This window comes from Mya arenaria, chromosome 2 (assembly GCF_026914265.1).
Source record: "Mya arenaria isolate MELC-2E11 chromosome 2, ASM2691426v1".
NCBI classification, from domain to species: domain Eukaryota; kingdom Metazoa; phylum Mollusca; class Bivalvia; order Myida; family Myidae; genus Mya; species Mya arenaria.
Window position 1 is genome coordinate 17,874,810 of NC_069123.1, and position 17,300 is coordinate 17,892,109.

Genomic DNA, 17,300 nt, shown 5'->3' on the forward strand with positions numbered 1-17,300 from the left:
TACTTCCTAATAGCATTGTGTATGCAGTATGACATAGGTGTACAATGTAGATGTCTTTTACAAAGATTGTTTAAAGTATGGCTCTGTGGTTTAAAGTTCCCCTGAAAATGAGGCGACAGGTTTTCTATATAGTATATAATTACATCATTGAAAATCTTCTCTGAAACTGCAAATAACAGTCCTTTGATTAAAAGGAATTGATCAAATTAAAGAAGTATGTGTGCCAACCACGTAAATTAATTTGTACAAGTCTGATTTAACGACTTTGGGAAATTCAAAAGAACTATGACTTTATCTGATTTAACGGTTTAGCCCCCCCTCCCCCCCCCACCCTACACACACTTCACTACATTTTTCAAATTTCCTTTGCAGCTTGCAAGCAGTTTTAGTCTAAAGTTTAAGCTAGCCCATTAAACAGTGACCCCTTGTGATATAAGCCGATTTTTTCAATGCTTAGAACATGGTTGTCAACATTCCCCTGAATGAGGCCCTAGTCCTTCAGTGCTTTCAGCACTTTGATTTCTTTAGGCCTTAACAAAATAGTTATTGTGTGTATAGGCTGAAAGTTTGTATGTTTATAAAGTGAAAATAGTAAATTGCATGAGTTGAAACCGTATTTTTAGTCAAAAAAACTGTTTTTGGAACTATTTCTGCTAAATGATTTTCTATTTTCGCATCTATTTCTTTATGAAGACTTGTCCACTTAACATGTTTGCCATTTTGTTCTGCAGTGACATGTCCATCACTTAAAATTCTGCCATTTGTTTTTTGTTGGACCCCCCTAAAACAGGCATTTGAAAAATACAACAAGTGTTTTTTTGGTTTAGATTTTATACTTACTTTAGCTTAGTCCTAAACGTGCGCACAAATATTCACATAAATTGATGATTAATAAATAAATGTATTAATACACTATTACGTATTTGACGAGATACAAAGACAATTATCGACAAAACTCGACCAAGATCAGTAGAACTCGCCTAACATGAGTTTCCTCCGTTTTGATTGGCTGTCAAAACTCGCCTGATATGGAATTGGAGAAGTGGACCATTTTCATTGGCTGTCAAAACTCGCCTGATATGAGAAATATGCTGGAAATTATTTTTAAAGGTAGCCATTTTGTTTTCCGTTTTCCGACTGTTTTGAAAATTTTGTGCTTCGTACAACTCTATTTGGAATAGTTGAACCTATTGCATGATGAAACCACTTTGTACGGTTTAATATTACAGTTGTATTTAACGCGTTGGTGGATTTTACGAATTACGTACATTACGGACCATGGACATCATGGACCAGATTTGGGGACATAACGGACCATATTTAGGGACATTACGGACCATCTTGAGAAGCTTACGGACCATGATTTATAATGTTATTAACTTATAAATTAATTTACACCACCGTCTTTTATTCTTTAATAAATACTTTGTACATATGAATGTTCAGTATGATATGACACGTGCCAATTGTCTTCCGTCTAACTGTGAAAAATATGTCTGATTTGTTTTTAAGCGAATGGTACACTACTAAATGTGTAAATTAAAGATTGTTTAAAGAACGTTTTGAATTTGAAAACTATCTTGTTAAAACATCGCCAAAATTATTAAACTATTTCCAGTTGAAGTAGGTAGTTGGAGGAATATAAACATAAATTACAGAAATTGCCACCTTTGTGATTCTAATCGTATTTGTGATGAATTTAATTATTTGTTAGAGTGTAGTTATTTCATAAACGAAATACGACGTTTCATTGATAACTTTAATTTTAGAACTCCGAATACATTGTATATTGTCGTTTAAACGTGTTATGAAATTAAAGGGACTGTCTCACAGATGAAAAAATAGCGAAAAAAAAAAATAAAATTGTCGAAAATTGACATAAACTTGGCATCGATGTGTACAATGCATTGAAACATAATTATTGAAGTACCACATAGTTTACAATTTATTTAAGTTTAGCAGTTAGTTCGTATTTTTCCATTAAAAAAAAGTTACTGGGTTAGTCTACCGGGTAGAGTTAATTCCTTATGCGTGATTGGCTAGTCGGCGTTATCACGTGATATTACCGAGGTAGGTTTATAGCTTTATTATGTCATCCCAATTGTGTAAGCCTAGATAGCTCAGTAGGGAAGACGTCAGATTTCAATTTTGGCGACGCGGGTACGAACCCGGGCTCCAACACATTTTTTTTAACACTGGTACTTTTTTTACAATTTTGACATCAAAGCGTAACACATTCTATTAGATAATTGTCCTGAGATTCGTTACCAAAAAACTTTAGATGTGTAAATTTATTAAATGTATCATTAAAAAAGTTCATTTCAGATTTTAATGTATTCCTCTTTATGCCATTATGTTAATTATTATATTATGGTTTATGTTCATTTTTCAAAGCTTATCGGCGGTTACTGTTTGCCGATGATATGGCAATTTTAGGAAAGACACCGGCTGAAACTCAACAACAACAGGATTAACTTCATACTTATTTTAATACCTGGGGTTTTTATTATGGTATCTCGTAAGCGCGGACGTTTATTACCGCATAAAAGCTGGACCTATGATGGCCAAAACATCGAAGTCGTTAGTGATTTTTCTACCTAGGTTCTGTTTTTGAACGGGGGCCCTTCAGGGCCACGTTCATAGTAGGCACATCAGATCGTTACTACAAATGGTTACAAGGTGATTCGGTCGAAATAATGCGCTCATTGAATGCTTGAATACACATGACATCTTTAAACTTCAACAAATCTGAATTGATGTATAGTAATGTACACTTGAACTCGTACATTTTGCATATCCCTGAAAATGCAGCTTAAAAAATCACAAAATTAATACAACATATTTATACGCAACCGCTCGAAAACGGCGAAAACCCAAGTGTATTTTTACAGGTGTAAGTCGGTTATAAGAAGGAGTTACCATAATTGATTAATCAATTCCAAACGATTCTAAAATTTCCTTAAAAATGAAATGATATGTAAACACTATTTCACTGATCAATAAACAAACGAACGAAGTGAATGCCTTTTGGAAACCGTATATCGATAAAGTATATTATACAGATTACTCCGCTTGTACTAGCATAGATTCTAGTCATTTCACTTATCGATCGTCGCCATTTTGTAAGCGCCCTGCCTAAGAGTGTCTCATGGACTTCAGCTGGAATAAATGTGTATTGTAAGTATTTTATAATCAGATTGTTACACATGAACGGCTCTACGTGTGCGTGGCATGAAAGTTATTGAAATTAATTCATTATTTACACTGTATATTTACCTGTCAATGTGCGTTGTTTATGTGCGTGACCTACATTAATTGAGAGGCCTAAATCATGAACATGCGTGTTAATTCTATTATTTAATTTATTTGGATTAGGATGTGAATTTGAGTAGTTCATCTAGCTAATTTTGATGACGTATATTATGCTTTTCGTTAATTTATGCATTCGTGCCGTTCGAGGCTCACACAGTTTCGTGACCTTAGGTGACCTACTACGTAGTTGTAGGAATAAATAATGAACGAAATTTGAAAGATTGGCAGTTAAATCGGTTAATAGCAACAGAAAAAATATTTTCCAAAACAGTTTATTTCCCAAAATAATTGAAAAAAAAAATGTTTAAAAACATAATAAATCATGGTCCGTAAGTTTCTTAAGATGGTCCGTAATGTCCCTAAATCTGGTCCGTAGTGTCCCTAAATGTGGTCCGTAATGTCCATGGACCGTAGTGTCCGTGACCCGTAGGATGTACTGTAGTCGATTGTAATAATCTCCCCTTATGAATCTCATGAATATTAATTTTCCACGGAAGGCGACCATATGCTGGTACCGGTTTTATACACCCTTTAAAACACATATATATATAAACATTTGCGGAGAACCATGTGGCTATTTATAGTTAAAATTAGATGATGAAATATTCTGGGATCCAGTCAGAGTTCACTGAAAACTAACTTCAAACGTGTTTTTTTCCAAAAGAAAAACGAAAGTGAAAATTTGATTAAACATTTTTTTTCATGTTTTAAGGCAAGTACAAAGGATTATTTGGTTTGTTTTTAAGCATGGGAGGGGTCTCTCATAGTGTTTTATCACTTTTGATACGAAAACAACTGGACTATGAACGTTCTTAGACCATTTATAGACTTTGCTAAAATGTAAACAAAAATTCAAAATGGCTGCCTCGAAGTAAAACTGCCACAGTTTTCACTAAGTCAGATGTTTGATGATTAATGCATGAAACAGTTGCTGACAGCTTCAAACTGCAAGTACACCTTGTGTAAATAGGTGTAAACATTAAGAATGAATACATATTATGTCTATTCTTTAAATATTTGTAAAAAGACCGTTCGTTCTCAAATATGTTTACTGTACAGTATGTAATAAATACGTGTTTTTATAAAATAAAGCCCAAGAAAAATGCCAGATTTAGGTTACATCAGTAGTTTTCAGACTGAAACGTGATATTGGGTTCATCTTCCAAGTGCTGGCTTTGAAGCACCTGTCATGAGCTGTGCTGCCACACGAAGTCGTAGGACCTTGCAGCAAGTGTCAACCAACAAAGACCATATTCTGCTTCTGATCTTTTAATGGTGAAAACTGAAAATTACAAAACACTAGTTGTACATTTCCATCACTAAAACTAATGACACTGCATAATCCAGTTAGAAACACTACACAGTTTGACTAGAATAAATCGAGTAAGAAATGCTATTGAAATCTACATAAATATAGATTAAGCATCCATACGCATATAGATTTCTAGAAAATCTACACAGTGCCCTATGTTGTTCAAATCTTCATTTAGAAAGTATACTAAAAATACCTAACAATCAATATCCTTGGACAACTATAGCAGTGACCTCATAGAAAACGACTGCCAGTTTCTTATAGTAAACCCCGATCAGTCTCAGTCCATGATCACCAACACAGATCTGGGTAATAATTATAAGGCCACACCAAATTAATGTTTAGTTCCTCGGATTTTTGCCAAAAAAAAATGGAGCGAGCGAGCGAAAAAAAATAATAAAAATAAAAGTTTGTCAGTTTTCATAAAAACCGAAGCGAGCGAAAATGCGAAAAATATATTTTTCCTTATATTCAATATAAATAAGAAAGATCAGAAAACATACTATTTATTCATCCGTGTTTAGTACAAACATTATATGGATAAATCTAATTTCTTATATAATTAAAACGTACTTTAATATGACGATCATTCATAATAGTAAATAACCCTGCTTTTAGTAAAAAGTTTGAAACAACTTATATAAATCTACCTGAATCAGTTTAACATCATAATTATGCAACTGTATTTAGACATAAGTTAGGATTGATTTTGGATTTGTAAAAAATGATCACAGGCATCATCAAACATCAGACTCCATATAACATAGACTAAATTTTGTTTTTATTGTCACAGGAAATGCAATGACGTGTGCTTATTAAAACAAAAAGAACAAGGGTTTTTTTCAGAGTACTTTTTTTTAATTATTTAGATGTATTTATGCACCAGCCAATTATATATGCCCCCCCTCCTCTAAGTCCGGAATAGCGGGGACTTTGACTTCCGGTCTCTCAAAACCCGGGTAAAATACCCGACCTGCAGGGACACACTGCTGGTAAAATCCCTGCCAAATGGCCCCGCAACCCCGAATACCTATGTGAGGCCCATTCCCGACTATTTTCAATATTAAGACAAAACCACATTCACTAGGCACTGCAGGGCCACCTGAAAGGTCAAAACACAGCCCATTGCCTCTGTTGTCCCCGGTATACTCCTGGAACAAGGGCAAGGGGTGGGCGGGGCAGTAGTTACAATTGACAAGTGCATTACAATCCCAGATTATGCTGCAAATAAAAACAAAATATAAGGTGATAAACTTAGGCTTACTTATGTTGAGGTATATCCAGACCAGTGTTTATATCGCTATTTGTGAAAAGATATTTGTTCAAAACTGTTGTTTGTCAGAATTTGATCAAAAATGAGCTTGATGCATCAATTTGGACCAAACAATGACTCATGTTACAGTTAAGTTGACCTGTCCGATTTCCATTCAAAACGAGTCACTAATTACACAATAAAATCGCTACCAGTCTCAGATACACATGCTTTATTGCATAATGATTGCTTTAAATAATGATCCTTTAGTGCATGAGACGATCAACAATGACTTCAAGCATGCTCAAAACATATTTATTGTAAAAAATAAGATTTAATTTCCAAAATTCGAGTCACATTGTTTATACCGGAAGCCGCCATTTTGATTGAATTTATTGAAACCCATGCTAAACCGATCGATATACAGTATAAAAACATTACGCATCGGTAACTTCCCTTTACAAAAACACGAAAACTAGCGTAGAAAAATTATACTTGATTATTTTTAGCCTTTTAATAAATTATTATCTGAAAAAAATCTGCTTGGCGATCAAAATGAAGGTGCGGGCGCACAAAAAAAATAAAAATATTTTTTTTACATTTTCAAAAAAATAGGAGCGGTAAATCCGCGGAACGAAATATCAATTTGGTGTGGCCTAAGCAAACGTTTTATTTTCATCATAAGAAAGCATTTATTGCCAAAATAACATTCTTGAATATATCAAAAAGTCTGATCTGAAATATAGACTAGATCTACACGGTTTGCTAAAAGGCATGGTGTCACAGAGTTATTAAACCATAATGCAAAATATGATGGCTCGTATTAATCAATAACTAGTACACCGATTCACTAATGCATATATAACAATATATCTAGACTGATCAATAAAAATAGAAGACTCCCCCTACAGCCGCCAAAGAGAAAGATGCGGTATTAAGCAGGTCAAATTGTACTTTATAATATCTGGGTCCAAACATGTAGGTACTGACATGTATCAAAGCCAATTTAAACAAAAAGGGGTCCAAGCATAAACGTGCTAACATGAGGCGGAGAAACACCCATGACGCGCACCTAGTTGCTAATGACCTCACGGGAATCCCGAAGATTCTAAATTTAGAAACAAAAGGCACAAAACCCCGCGAAAAGTAATAATGCCATAAAACTCCATTATTGACAAGCATAGAGGCTTCAACATTTCTTCTATCATAAAAACACAATATATAAACTTACATAGCATAGTTTTCGATGAAAGTTCGAGACGCTGACGAAACGTGACCGCTCTGTATGGAATACATCAAACTCTACGACAACAACCGAAAGTTCCGAATAAAGAGTACAGGGTGCAACCGCATAATGCTTAAAAGGTTGATCGAAACCATGTTAACTGACAAGGTCAACAAAGTATTGTCCCTTGGTACTTAAAAATGAGAAAAAAACCTATTATCCTAACAGAATATGAGCAGCTTTTGATCGTGGAGGAACACTTAAAAGTTGAACCCATCAATTTAAACTGGTATGCCAGAGATGTGTTAATTGAGTATGTTGTATAGGCTAAAAGGGCGTCAATGATTGTATGTTTGGGTAGACCTTGTTGTTGATTGATTTATTTTCCTTTCTTATTTTTTTAAACAGACCCGGGAGGAACTGTAAAGAACCAGCCAGACAGCCCGCCCGCCGAGCTGCCCACCCGGCCGAGCTGTACTTGGTGTATGCCAACATGCCGACATGATGAAATTTGTTAGTACTTCAAGATCATATAATGGAAAATTGTATCCAAACTGTATAGAGTGTATAAAGTATAAAGTGAGTAAGTTTGGGTCATATAAGCCCATTGATACTGTTTGTTCCATTCCTAAATGAATTTCTTTCATGTTGTTTGTCGATCATTTCTGGTGCGGCTTTGATAATAATATTATTTTTTAATGAAACTGCTGACTTGTATTAGTCTTTGATCTGTATTGTGCATCTATTCGCACATTTTGTTTGGTCTTTTATGCAAACATTACATTTATTTAAATTCTATAAGCAATTAAACAAAACTTACTGCACATTTGATGCAGAATGATGTTTTATTTAGTGTGCATATGATTTTCAGCTTATGGACAAGAAAACATTACTTCAATAATCACAGCAACACAATGAGATCCCTATTTTAAAGAATTAATGCCACCTTTCATTAATTAAATCATTTATTCTATCAATCATTCATATATATTCATTTATTTATTCAGTTTAAACATTGAAAAACTTGACATTTCTCAAGGCAAAAGAAATAAAAAGAGCCGCTTTCCTAAAGATTAGAGCCTTTTCCCTTCATGCATTAAAAACAACCTTAATACATTATAAATGTCTTAAAACTCTTAATGTATTGTTTATTTCAATAGCCAGCCTGGTTGCTGTAGCCACAGGGGAATCTTCAAGGACAAGAACCAGTGATGGTAAAAATGTGGTCTCATGTGGTTTTCCATACCGGCTCTCAGCAAGGATTTCAGAGAAAGGAATACCGTCTCCAAGTAAGAGGAAATTCTAAGCATGTCTGGTTTTAATGCTTTCAAAATGCATCTGGGTACTCCATAAGATGAGATTAACCTTTGAATTGTTAAAAACTGATAGCAAAATGTCCAAAAGACTACATATTTCATAAAATTTGTCCTGAAAATCTTTCAATTCATGAGCTTTTCTGCATATTTATGACCACATAAAAGGTTGTGTATGCCTCAAATGAGTGTTTAAAGGCCTTTTTCAAACTTTAACAGTATTGGCAGATAGTTTTATAAGTGTAAAACATTGCTTTTGTGTCTTGCTTGCAGATCATGATGTGCTAATAATCTCCAGTTAGCTGCGCCTTTTTCCTCCCGGCAGTAGTCCTGCAATCTGAATCCAGGAGATGCAGCTCTGAATCCAATATTTCAGAAGAATGAAGATGTAAGTCAACTCTGTAGTACTTGTTTGTGTGTAAATGATCAAATGAGTGAGATTTATAGCAAATCAGGTGTAAATAAGCAACTTATAGACATTGGTGAAGTGCTGTACTCTGAAATTAATGCCAAATCTAGCCTTCAAAACAGATACTTAAAGTAAAAATAAAATAAAATTGGGCATATTAATGCTATCTCTGCATTTTCTACATCATGTAGCCACCTCATACATGAAAACACTAGCAGTTGTCATGAATCTTTCAGTTTTGGTGTTGCCTTGCCATTTCTTTTGTTGCGCCATTTGTCCCGGAAGCAAACAATTTGGCATAAAGTGGTGTTTAGACCGTCTATAAACACATTTTCACTAAATTTCTTTTGTTAAACTGAACAGTTCTGTTACCTTTGTATATAACTATAATAAGTGGATAAGAAAAGGAAAATTTTGACAAATGGAAGCATTTCAGTATGGCTCTATGTCATTTTTTTTGGCCAGTAGAGCTTATGCAATCGCCTTGGTCACGATATAATGACAAAAAGTGTTTCACAAAGGGTAAAAAATCAAAGTATCCAAATAGCCAAATTACATACGTTCCATAACAGTAGGGTCATGGTGTTATAATAATTCGAATAAAATCATTAGGTTCGATCTCCAGTTTTTTTAAGGGAGGTTTATGTATCAAGGAATACTGAAAAAAATAATTTTGTGATGTATATTTAAATGCTTTTGATAATGTGACAGAACTCTTTTATAATGCTTTTTTTTAGCCAGACTTGTTGCATAGGTGCCAAATAAACAGTTATGGGCAACATAATTGACTTTATTCCTTCTTAGTAGAAATAAATGAGATTTAACCATAAATGTCATGATATTATTTTGAATTTGACTGCTTGTAAATGATCTACCATTTTTAGAAGCCCAAGGAATCAAATAAAAGTGATTTTTTCTAACACCAAAATCAAAAACAAACAAGGCCATACCAATTTTTCAGCATTATCTTGATGCATTATTTTTTTAGATCACTTTCTGTATCCGGTCCGAAGTGTCTATGGATGGGACAAAAGGCACACTATATATTTACATATGAACTTTAAGTTCAGTTACAAACCTAGTATAAACATCTCTTGTTGCAAAAATGCTAACAGAACACAAAAATGAAGTATAAAATATTTAATATTTCTAGATTTCAGTAAGACAACCTTTTACAATGTAATTGTAATTTGATAATCGGACCTTTTAAGTTCAGTTTTAAGTTGCGTTCTTTCAAAGGTGAAAATTCATTGAATTATAATGGTGTCAATCAGTATATGTTTTAAATTCCTCATTGAACACCAAATGTAAGATTTTTCACTAGTTCAGTTGTTAGAAATAGACACGATGTAAATGTACCATGTGTTGTAAGTGTCTACGAATGAGACATAAAACTATTTAATGTAATACCAAGCTGCAGGCATAAGATATTCCCTGATGGTATCCACAATACTTATACTGTATCCAGTTACTAACTACTTCAATGTTTCAAGGAAATTTTAACTTATAGTACCCACGGGTCCGACTATCAGACCCATTCCTAAAGCAAAATATATGATATTTTTTTCCAATCTTCAGAAAAAAATCCCAATCAAAAGTAAAACAGTGTTTTTACCTGTACCGGTTCATTCAACATCCTAAAATTAGGTGATGTAAAGTTTTGGGGATAACTGAATTCAGAAATCATTAATTTCCATCACATTCAGAGATCATTTGAAATCAAAAATTAGTATCTGTCATGATTCATTGCAATAAATATTTACACCCAAGAATGAAGATTTCAGCTGTTTTAGGGCTTTTGAAAGGGAAAATAAACTTATATGTAATAATTTCCTTATTTGCAGGAGACTGAAAAGCTTGTTATTTTAACTGTAAATTTTCCCAATTTAGGCATAATTGTGACGCAAATTTTCCCAAAATGTCTAGGATCCTTTTTCAAAAAATGGGCAGAAAAAGCCCTGATAACTGATATATATATACTCCAAAACTGAGAAACTGTTCTGAATCATATGTAAAAATGACATTTTGTCAATGACCTTTTCTTAACTACTTAAGAACTCCAGAAAATAAATAATTCATATGCCTCGGCCAAGGTCATTGTCATTACTTGAGATTGGATGTTCTCTCCATCGAGTAACTTTACATCATTTTTATTCGGTACTTTTCCGGACACATCTACTGACAAAATACAGTTCCTGCAGTCAGCCTATCTTTCCTTGTCTTTCTTGGTTTTAGTTTCCACTTCTTTTCATTGGTGTTGTCTATTTTCCCTGTTGGTCGCCTAACTTGTAGGAAGGAAGCAATCCCACTACCAAAGCTAGTATGGTATTTGGTTATATTCCTATCAAGCACACATTACAACACATTGTTGTATTCTGTCTTCTTTTCTTGTGAAGTCCCTCCATGATTCAATTTCACATCCTGTATTCTTCTTTTAATGTTGTTCATATTGACTGTTTCGCTCAGCTTTAAATTTCTTCTAGCACTCTTTGGTAAAATAACACCCTTTTCTTCCAAATTTCTTCTCATCGTTAGTAATACTCTATCAGTTTTTCTTACACTCTTGTTTTACGCTTTGGTGTTGTAGGCATACTTTCTTTTACTTTTGATATTCCTCTATATTTTGTACCTCTTGCTTCTTGAATTAAATGGAGGCTCACACATCTCATTACTTATATTTCAGCTGAATTTGTGGCTGTTCTGGATCTGTTAATATCATCGTTGTCTATTGTACCATCTGTTTTTGTTTGATCAATGTTTGTAGTATCTTGGTCTGTTGAAAGTCTATTTTGCACACTGTATTTTTTTAAGTTTTATCCCCATCGTCCAATTCTGTACTTTAAGCATCTTTAAGCACATTCTTCTTCTTTTTCAGGCTTTCATTTTCTTTCATTTCTCTATTCTTATTGTTACACGGTGTCTGTCTAGGAGTCTGGTTTTCTCCATTAGTTTTGTTTGTGATATTGTCTGCACCTTCTTTCTTTTTGGCAAGCTATTTCATTTTCTTTTCTCTCCATATCTATTATTGTTTTTTGGTTTCTCTTGGATCACTTTCTTTTCTCCCTTTGTCAATTTGCCTATCATGTGTTTTTCCTTTCAGCATCTTTCCTCTTCATTTCATCATATTTTTCATTTCTTTCATTTTTCAGTTTTCCCCTGTATCTTTTCATTCTACATGTAAGTGCTTTTGCACTTACATTAATGTCAGTTTCAGGTATATTTGAATGGTTTTTATTTCTCTGCTTGTCCATTTTTGAATTAATGTTAATTCTAGTCACACCTGAATTTATAAATGGACATTTCGTACATAGCGTGATTTAAATGTCCCATCCGTAGACATTTACTAGCTTTACTGTACTTCATTTTCATAACCATAAATAAATTTCTAATAGGCCTCTTTATGTCTGGCTAAAACAGCATAATCCATCCTGTATTTTGGCTACTTATTTTAATTCCCAAACATACACACTATAGAAAAAAATAAGTTAAGGCATGAATTTCAATGTTTTTAGCAACATATAGAAGTGGAAAAATGAAAATACAAAGGTAATGAGTTGTTTTTGGTAATCCATTGCCTAGGTTTTAATATGTGCTACATTTCTGTCAAAGGAAAGTGGTTCTTTTCGCTTAATATATATGCAAATTTTGAGCATTTTATGTGTGTCTACGGATGGGACATGGTGTCTACGGATGGGACATTGACATGTTGAGCTTCATATTTACAAATTACAATCAGATATTAATGCAACAAATAATATATTTGGTCACTGAATGGAAATGCAAAATCTGCCTGGTTGGTTATATGCTAAGGATATTCCTTGCTGGGTAAAACATGCGTCTACGGATGGGACAAAATTTTCTGTATTTTTGGGTGCATACTCAGGCGTATAATAAATTTGGTAATGTAGGTATTATGTATAAATTTCTTATTGCTATTGATAAATGAGTTGTAGTTCTTCCAATTGAGGGTCATATTTTCACAAAATACCATATTGCTTAGAAATTTTGGCCATTTTGTATACCTGAATTGAAAAAGCCAGATTTTGGTAACGAAATGGTGGGTTCAGTTATTTTAGTAGTTCTCCGTCAGTTTTTATGCAATTTAAATGAAATAACCAGCTACAGAAAGAAGACTAAATTGCTTACTCAATGCTCTAGATATCTGATACAATTATTTTTCAGTATTTTTTATTTTTTATGTTAAAAAAGGGGTAATTTTGAAATGAAACGTTGTAACGACAGTTTTTAGCCACATTTTGGCTATTTGGAGGTTGAAATTAGAAAACGCGTCAAATCAAGCGATGGAAGTCCGTATAAGTTGAGTCGACAGATATATTCTACCTATCATGAGACATAAAAAAGACAATTTTAACATAACATGTTAAGAAAATTACAACGTAACAACAGCAAAAAGGAAATTGTCATTATATCGTGACCAAGGCGTATGGTAATTTGTACGTTGTATGTGCGTCCGTGCATCTGTAAACAATTCATGTTAACACGATACAGCCTTCAGTTTTGATTGTATCTTGATGAAACCTGTACAGTATCTACATATATCCATTAGAGCTCGGTTCCTTTCGAAAACCAGCTAGATCCGACCATGCATGCCTAGATTATGGGACTTGATAGTATAAAAATCCTGTAAACAAATGCTCGTTAACACGATACAGCCTTCAGTTTTGATTGTATCTCGATGAAACTTGTACAGTATCTACATATCCATTAGAGCTTGGTTCCTTTCGAAAACCAGCCAGATCTGCCCATGCATGCCTAGATTATGGGCCTTGATAGTATAAAAAAATCAGTTTGTCAGTAAACAATTGCTCGTTAACACGATACAGCCTTCAGTATTGATTGTATATTGATGAAACTTGTACAGTATGTGGATATCCATTAGAGCTGGGTTGCTTTCGAAAACCAGCTAGATCTGCCCATGCATGCCTAGATTATGGGCCTTGAAATGCTTAGATTATGGGCATTGATAGTATAAAAAAAATGCTAAAAAATGTGTAATAAATGCTTGCGAACATGATACTGTCTTCAGTTTTGAGTATTGAGATACCCATAAGGGGTTGGTTCTTTTCGAAAACAGTGATGTTGACCACACAAACTCAGCCAGTGGAGCATAGGCCTCATATTTATATAAAACTCTAAGCTCAAAAGAAGTGCAAAAACTTTATTTTGCTTAGAAAAAATCTTAAAAGAACAGGCAGGCCATTTTTGTGGGACTGTTCGATAGACACCATTGAAAGCTACAAGGGAAACTTTACTTGGTCAAATTATTCCAATGCATAAGGAAATAATGGCTCTTCAAAGGTTTGCAGCTTACCATTTGAGGGAAATGGTTGTTTCTGCTTTTTATGAAAATACCACAGGTGCTAATATTTGTCTCATTCATTTATTGTTTAATATATCATTTCCAAACTTTCAGTATGTGTTGCATATAGCCTGAAGATGAACTATAGGAGTTTTGAAGTCTGTTTCTGAAAAAATGCTGCCCTAATAGGCTCAAGACCACAGTTATCAGTCATATATGTATTGTTAGGGTTTGGTATATTTTCCATCAACATTAAATGTTGACATGTTGCATGTAATTCAGATACCAACAGGTCAGGTTTTATTTACTATTCATTTTCATACAATGCTTTACATTGCATTTCTTTTTCCATCATACTTTAAATGCATGCATTTTTCAGAAATGAATCAGTTCCCACCATTTCACCTTCAAATGACGTCTCTTGTTCATCTAGACCTGTTTGTGTGTGCATATAAAATGAATAACTACTTAGAAATTTCAGCACACATAAAATAAAAATAGAAGTTTCTATTAAGTTCCAAAAAATTGTGTTGTAGTCACTTCCTAATTCTATAATGCAATGAATATTAATGACTATGTATGTGGTACATGTACTTTCAGAAAACTGAAGCCTTTAGGAAGTCAACGCCACCATGATATTGATTTACTCAGCTCTGATGTACTCAGCTGTGATGTAACATGCCTTCAAGCCACTATTCGAAGAACATTCAGACGTTCTAAATGGACCATTGCCCTGTTGCCATGGAAATCATTATGAGGAGGAGCACACAAACTGTCACTTGTTTTGAATACGAGATGTACCACAAACTTACCATAAACTTTTCGGATGCTCTGTTTATTTTATCAGCCAATTTCGATGTATATTTTACTGAATAACGACAAACAATCTTTATTAACAATGCTCAGCTCTTACTCATAAGCATCTCTTACTCATCCGTATTCCACAACAAAACATGCTTGCAATTACACTGTACCATCTATCATAATACAGCAATGCTGCAATTACCACATTTTTTGTACCAGTTGTTGCTTTATACTGAAACTTTTATTGAAAATGGTGCATAAACACTGATAACACATAAATGTTTCATTCATACATTTGTACATGTTCTTTCAGTGTATATGTTGATAATGTTGATACATTTTTCATGTGCATTTACACATGTGTTTATTGCCAACCTCATCAAAACATGCATAGTTTGCTCACATACATACTTCCAACACAGACATTTACTGAATGTATTACTACTTTACGTTGATTTTGACATGTAAATAAAACATTGTACTACTCTTTTGTACAAAACACTTTTCATTTGCTATGTTGTTTGTTTCCATGTTCTGTCTGCATGCAGATGGTATTTTCATATCAATTTTAGCTAAACTATTCGTAGAATATGGAGAGCTATACTACTCACCCAAGCGTCGGCGTCAGCCTCACACCTTGGTAAAGGTTTTGCTTGCAAGCACACATAGGTAAATATCTCATTAAGTACTTGAGGTATTGCATTGAGACTTGATACAATGGTACTCAACAATCCAACCTACTGAATCAACAAAGTTAGATAACTCTAGTTTGCATTTAATCCAAATAATAGGACTTTATTATTCGACTTAGAAATTCTGGTTAAGGTTTTGCGTGCAAGCACACATAGGTTAATATCTCAGCAGCTACTTGAGGTATTGCATTGAGACTTGATACAATGGTACTCAACCATCCAACCTATAAATTAACCAAGTAAGGTAACTTGACTTTGCATTTAATGCAAATGATAGGCCTTTATTATTCGACTTAGATATTCTGATTGAGGTTTTGTGAGCAAGCACACATTATATAAATATCAAAGCAACTACTTGATGTATTGCATTGAGACTCATACAATTGTACTCAACCATCAAACTTCCCCATGTAAGATAGCCCTAGTTTCATTCAATGCAAATAGTTGCCCTTTATTATTCGACATAGAAATTCTAGTTAAGGTTTTGCATGTAAGCACACATAGGTAAATTTCTCAGCAACTGCACGATGTATTGCATTGAGACTTTATAGAATGGTAATCAACCACTCAATGTCATTGAATAACCAAGATATATAACTGTATTTTGCAAATAATTGCTCTTTATTATTAGACTTAAACATTCTGGTTGAAAAATTCCTATAACCACATTTATGTTAATATCTCACCACATGAATTGCATTGAAATCTTATCTAACAGCGATCCATGCATGTTTCGCCAAAACTTTTCAATCCTTACACTGAACAGCGGCGGAATAGTCGAGCCCGCTGTCTCTGTGACAGCTCTTGTTCAAAATTAACGTGATGTTTATTTCCATTGTGAAACTTATCCCTTGGGAACAATATTTACATCTTTTAGCATACATGCCTGGATGAGTTTTAAAAAATGACCATATAATGCATACTTACTGCATGAAAATATACAATGACATACATTTCGTATCAACTTGTGTATCTGTATTTCCCTTTCAACTACTTCGAAATAACAAACGTCCCAACCCTAAAATGTTCAAACATATTCTACATACATTATTTTTATCTTACACTATATATATATATGTTCTATATGTATATATCACGCCTAATAAAATTGAAGCCTGTCAACTCGTACGTTGTTGTGAAACATATGAACCCCACCTCTCAACTTCCCTGTGTGTTCCTATCAATTCGTTTCTGAAATTCCTGTCATTTGAAAAAAAAGCTAACCCTCTAGGGGCCACCGTTCCTCAGCGCTTTCAGCGCTTTGATTTTCCATGTCTTTGAACATCTCGTCTTAGAAAAAAATAATTGTGGGAAGTCTTAGTTCTGTTAAGCACTTGTTCACAAGTACATGAATCTTTTACACACATAACCTGAATATAAGTACTCAGGTATATTAATATAATTGTTGAATAAATTTTATTATACATAATAGAAACAGATCCCCAAAATGTTGAAGGAACCCTATAGAGTTAAGTTAAACGTTTTCATGATATTCTTATAAGAGCTAATAGTTTAGTAGAAGATATTATCAACTACAGATGACATTAAGGTCAATGATCAATAGAAATTGGCAGCCTTTAATTTAAACTGATATCTACTGAAGTATATAATGTACCGTACATACATTTATTGCATTTTGCTGAAAATCAACCTTGCATCAG

At 33.7% G+C, this 17,300-nt stretch overlaps 2 protein-coding genes across 11 annotated transcripts in view; one reads left to right on the plus strand and one right to left on the minus strand.

The window, feature by feature from the left end:
* Nucleotides 1–994, minus strand: part of LOC128213614 (uncharacterized) — a 48,226-nt gene extending 47,232 nt beyond the window's left edge. The window contains exon 1 of the mRNA XM_052919561.1: nt 841–994. Coding sequence (XP_052775521.1) covers nt 841 — 1 coding nt within the window. The 5' untranslated portion in view covers nt 842–994. The remainder of the gene's footprint in view (nt 1–840) is intronic.
* Nucleotides 995–1,013: 19 nt separating this feature from the next.
* Nucleotides 1,014–16,761, plus strand: LOC128212968 (uncharacterized). Of its 10 annotated transcripts, none has more exons than XM_052918396.1 (5): nt 1,014–1,110; nt 7,510–7,614; nt 8,262–8,390; nt 8,688–8,802; nt 14,744–16,761. In XM_052918396.1, exons 1-4 carry the CDS (start codon nt 1,029–1,031, stop codon nt 8,714–8,716), a joined length of 345 nt encoding a protein of 114 aa, XP_052774356.1. In that variant the 5' UTR covers nt 1,014–1,028; the 3' UTR covers nt 8,717–8,802; nt 14,744–16,761. The 10 variants fall into 10 exon arrangements, 1 of the variants encoding a protein (XP_052774356.1); XR_008257658.1 differs by having other exon boundaries at nt 1,075–1,110; nt 7,510–7,680; XR_008257657.1 differs by lacking the exon at nt 1,014–1,110 and adding an exon at nt 1,134–1,210 and having other exon boundaries at nt 7,510–7,680.
* Nucleotides 16,762–17,300: the final 539 nt, after the last annotated feature.

Excerpts from the sequence above, each read along its gene's own strand:
- LOC128212968 (XM_052918396.1), top strand. The coding sequence starts at position 1,029 with ATGGAATTGGAGAAGTGGACCATTTTCATTGGCTGTCAAAACTCGCCT. Across the intron at positions 1,111-7,509 it reads GCTGGAAATTATTTTTAAAG|ACCCGGGAGGAACTGTAAAG; the intron begins GTAGCCATTTTG and ends TTTTTTAAACAG. Across the intron at positions 7,615-8,261 it reads ATGCCGACATGATGAAATTT|CCAGCCTGGTTGCTGTAGCC; the intron begins GTTAGTACTTCA and ends TTATTTCAATAG.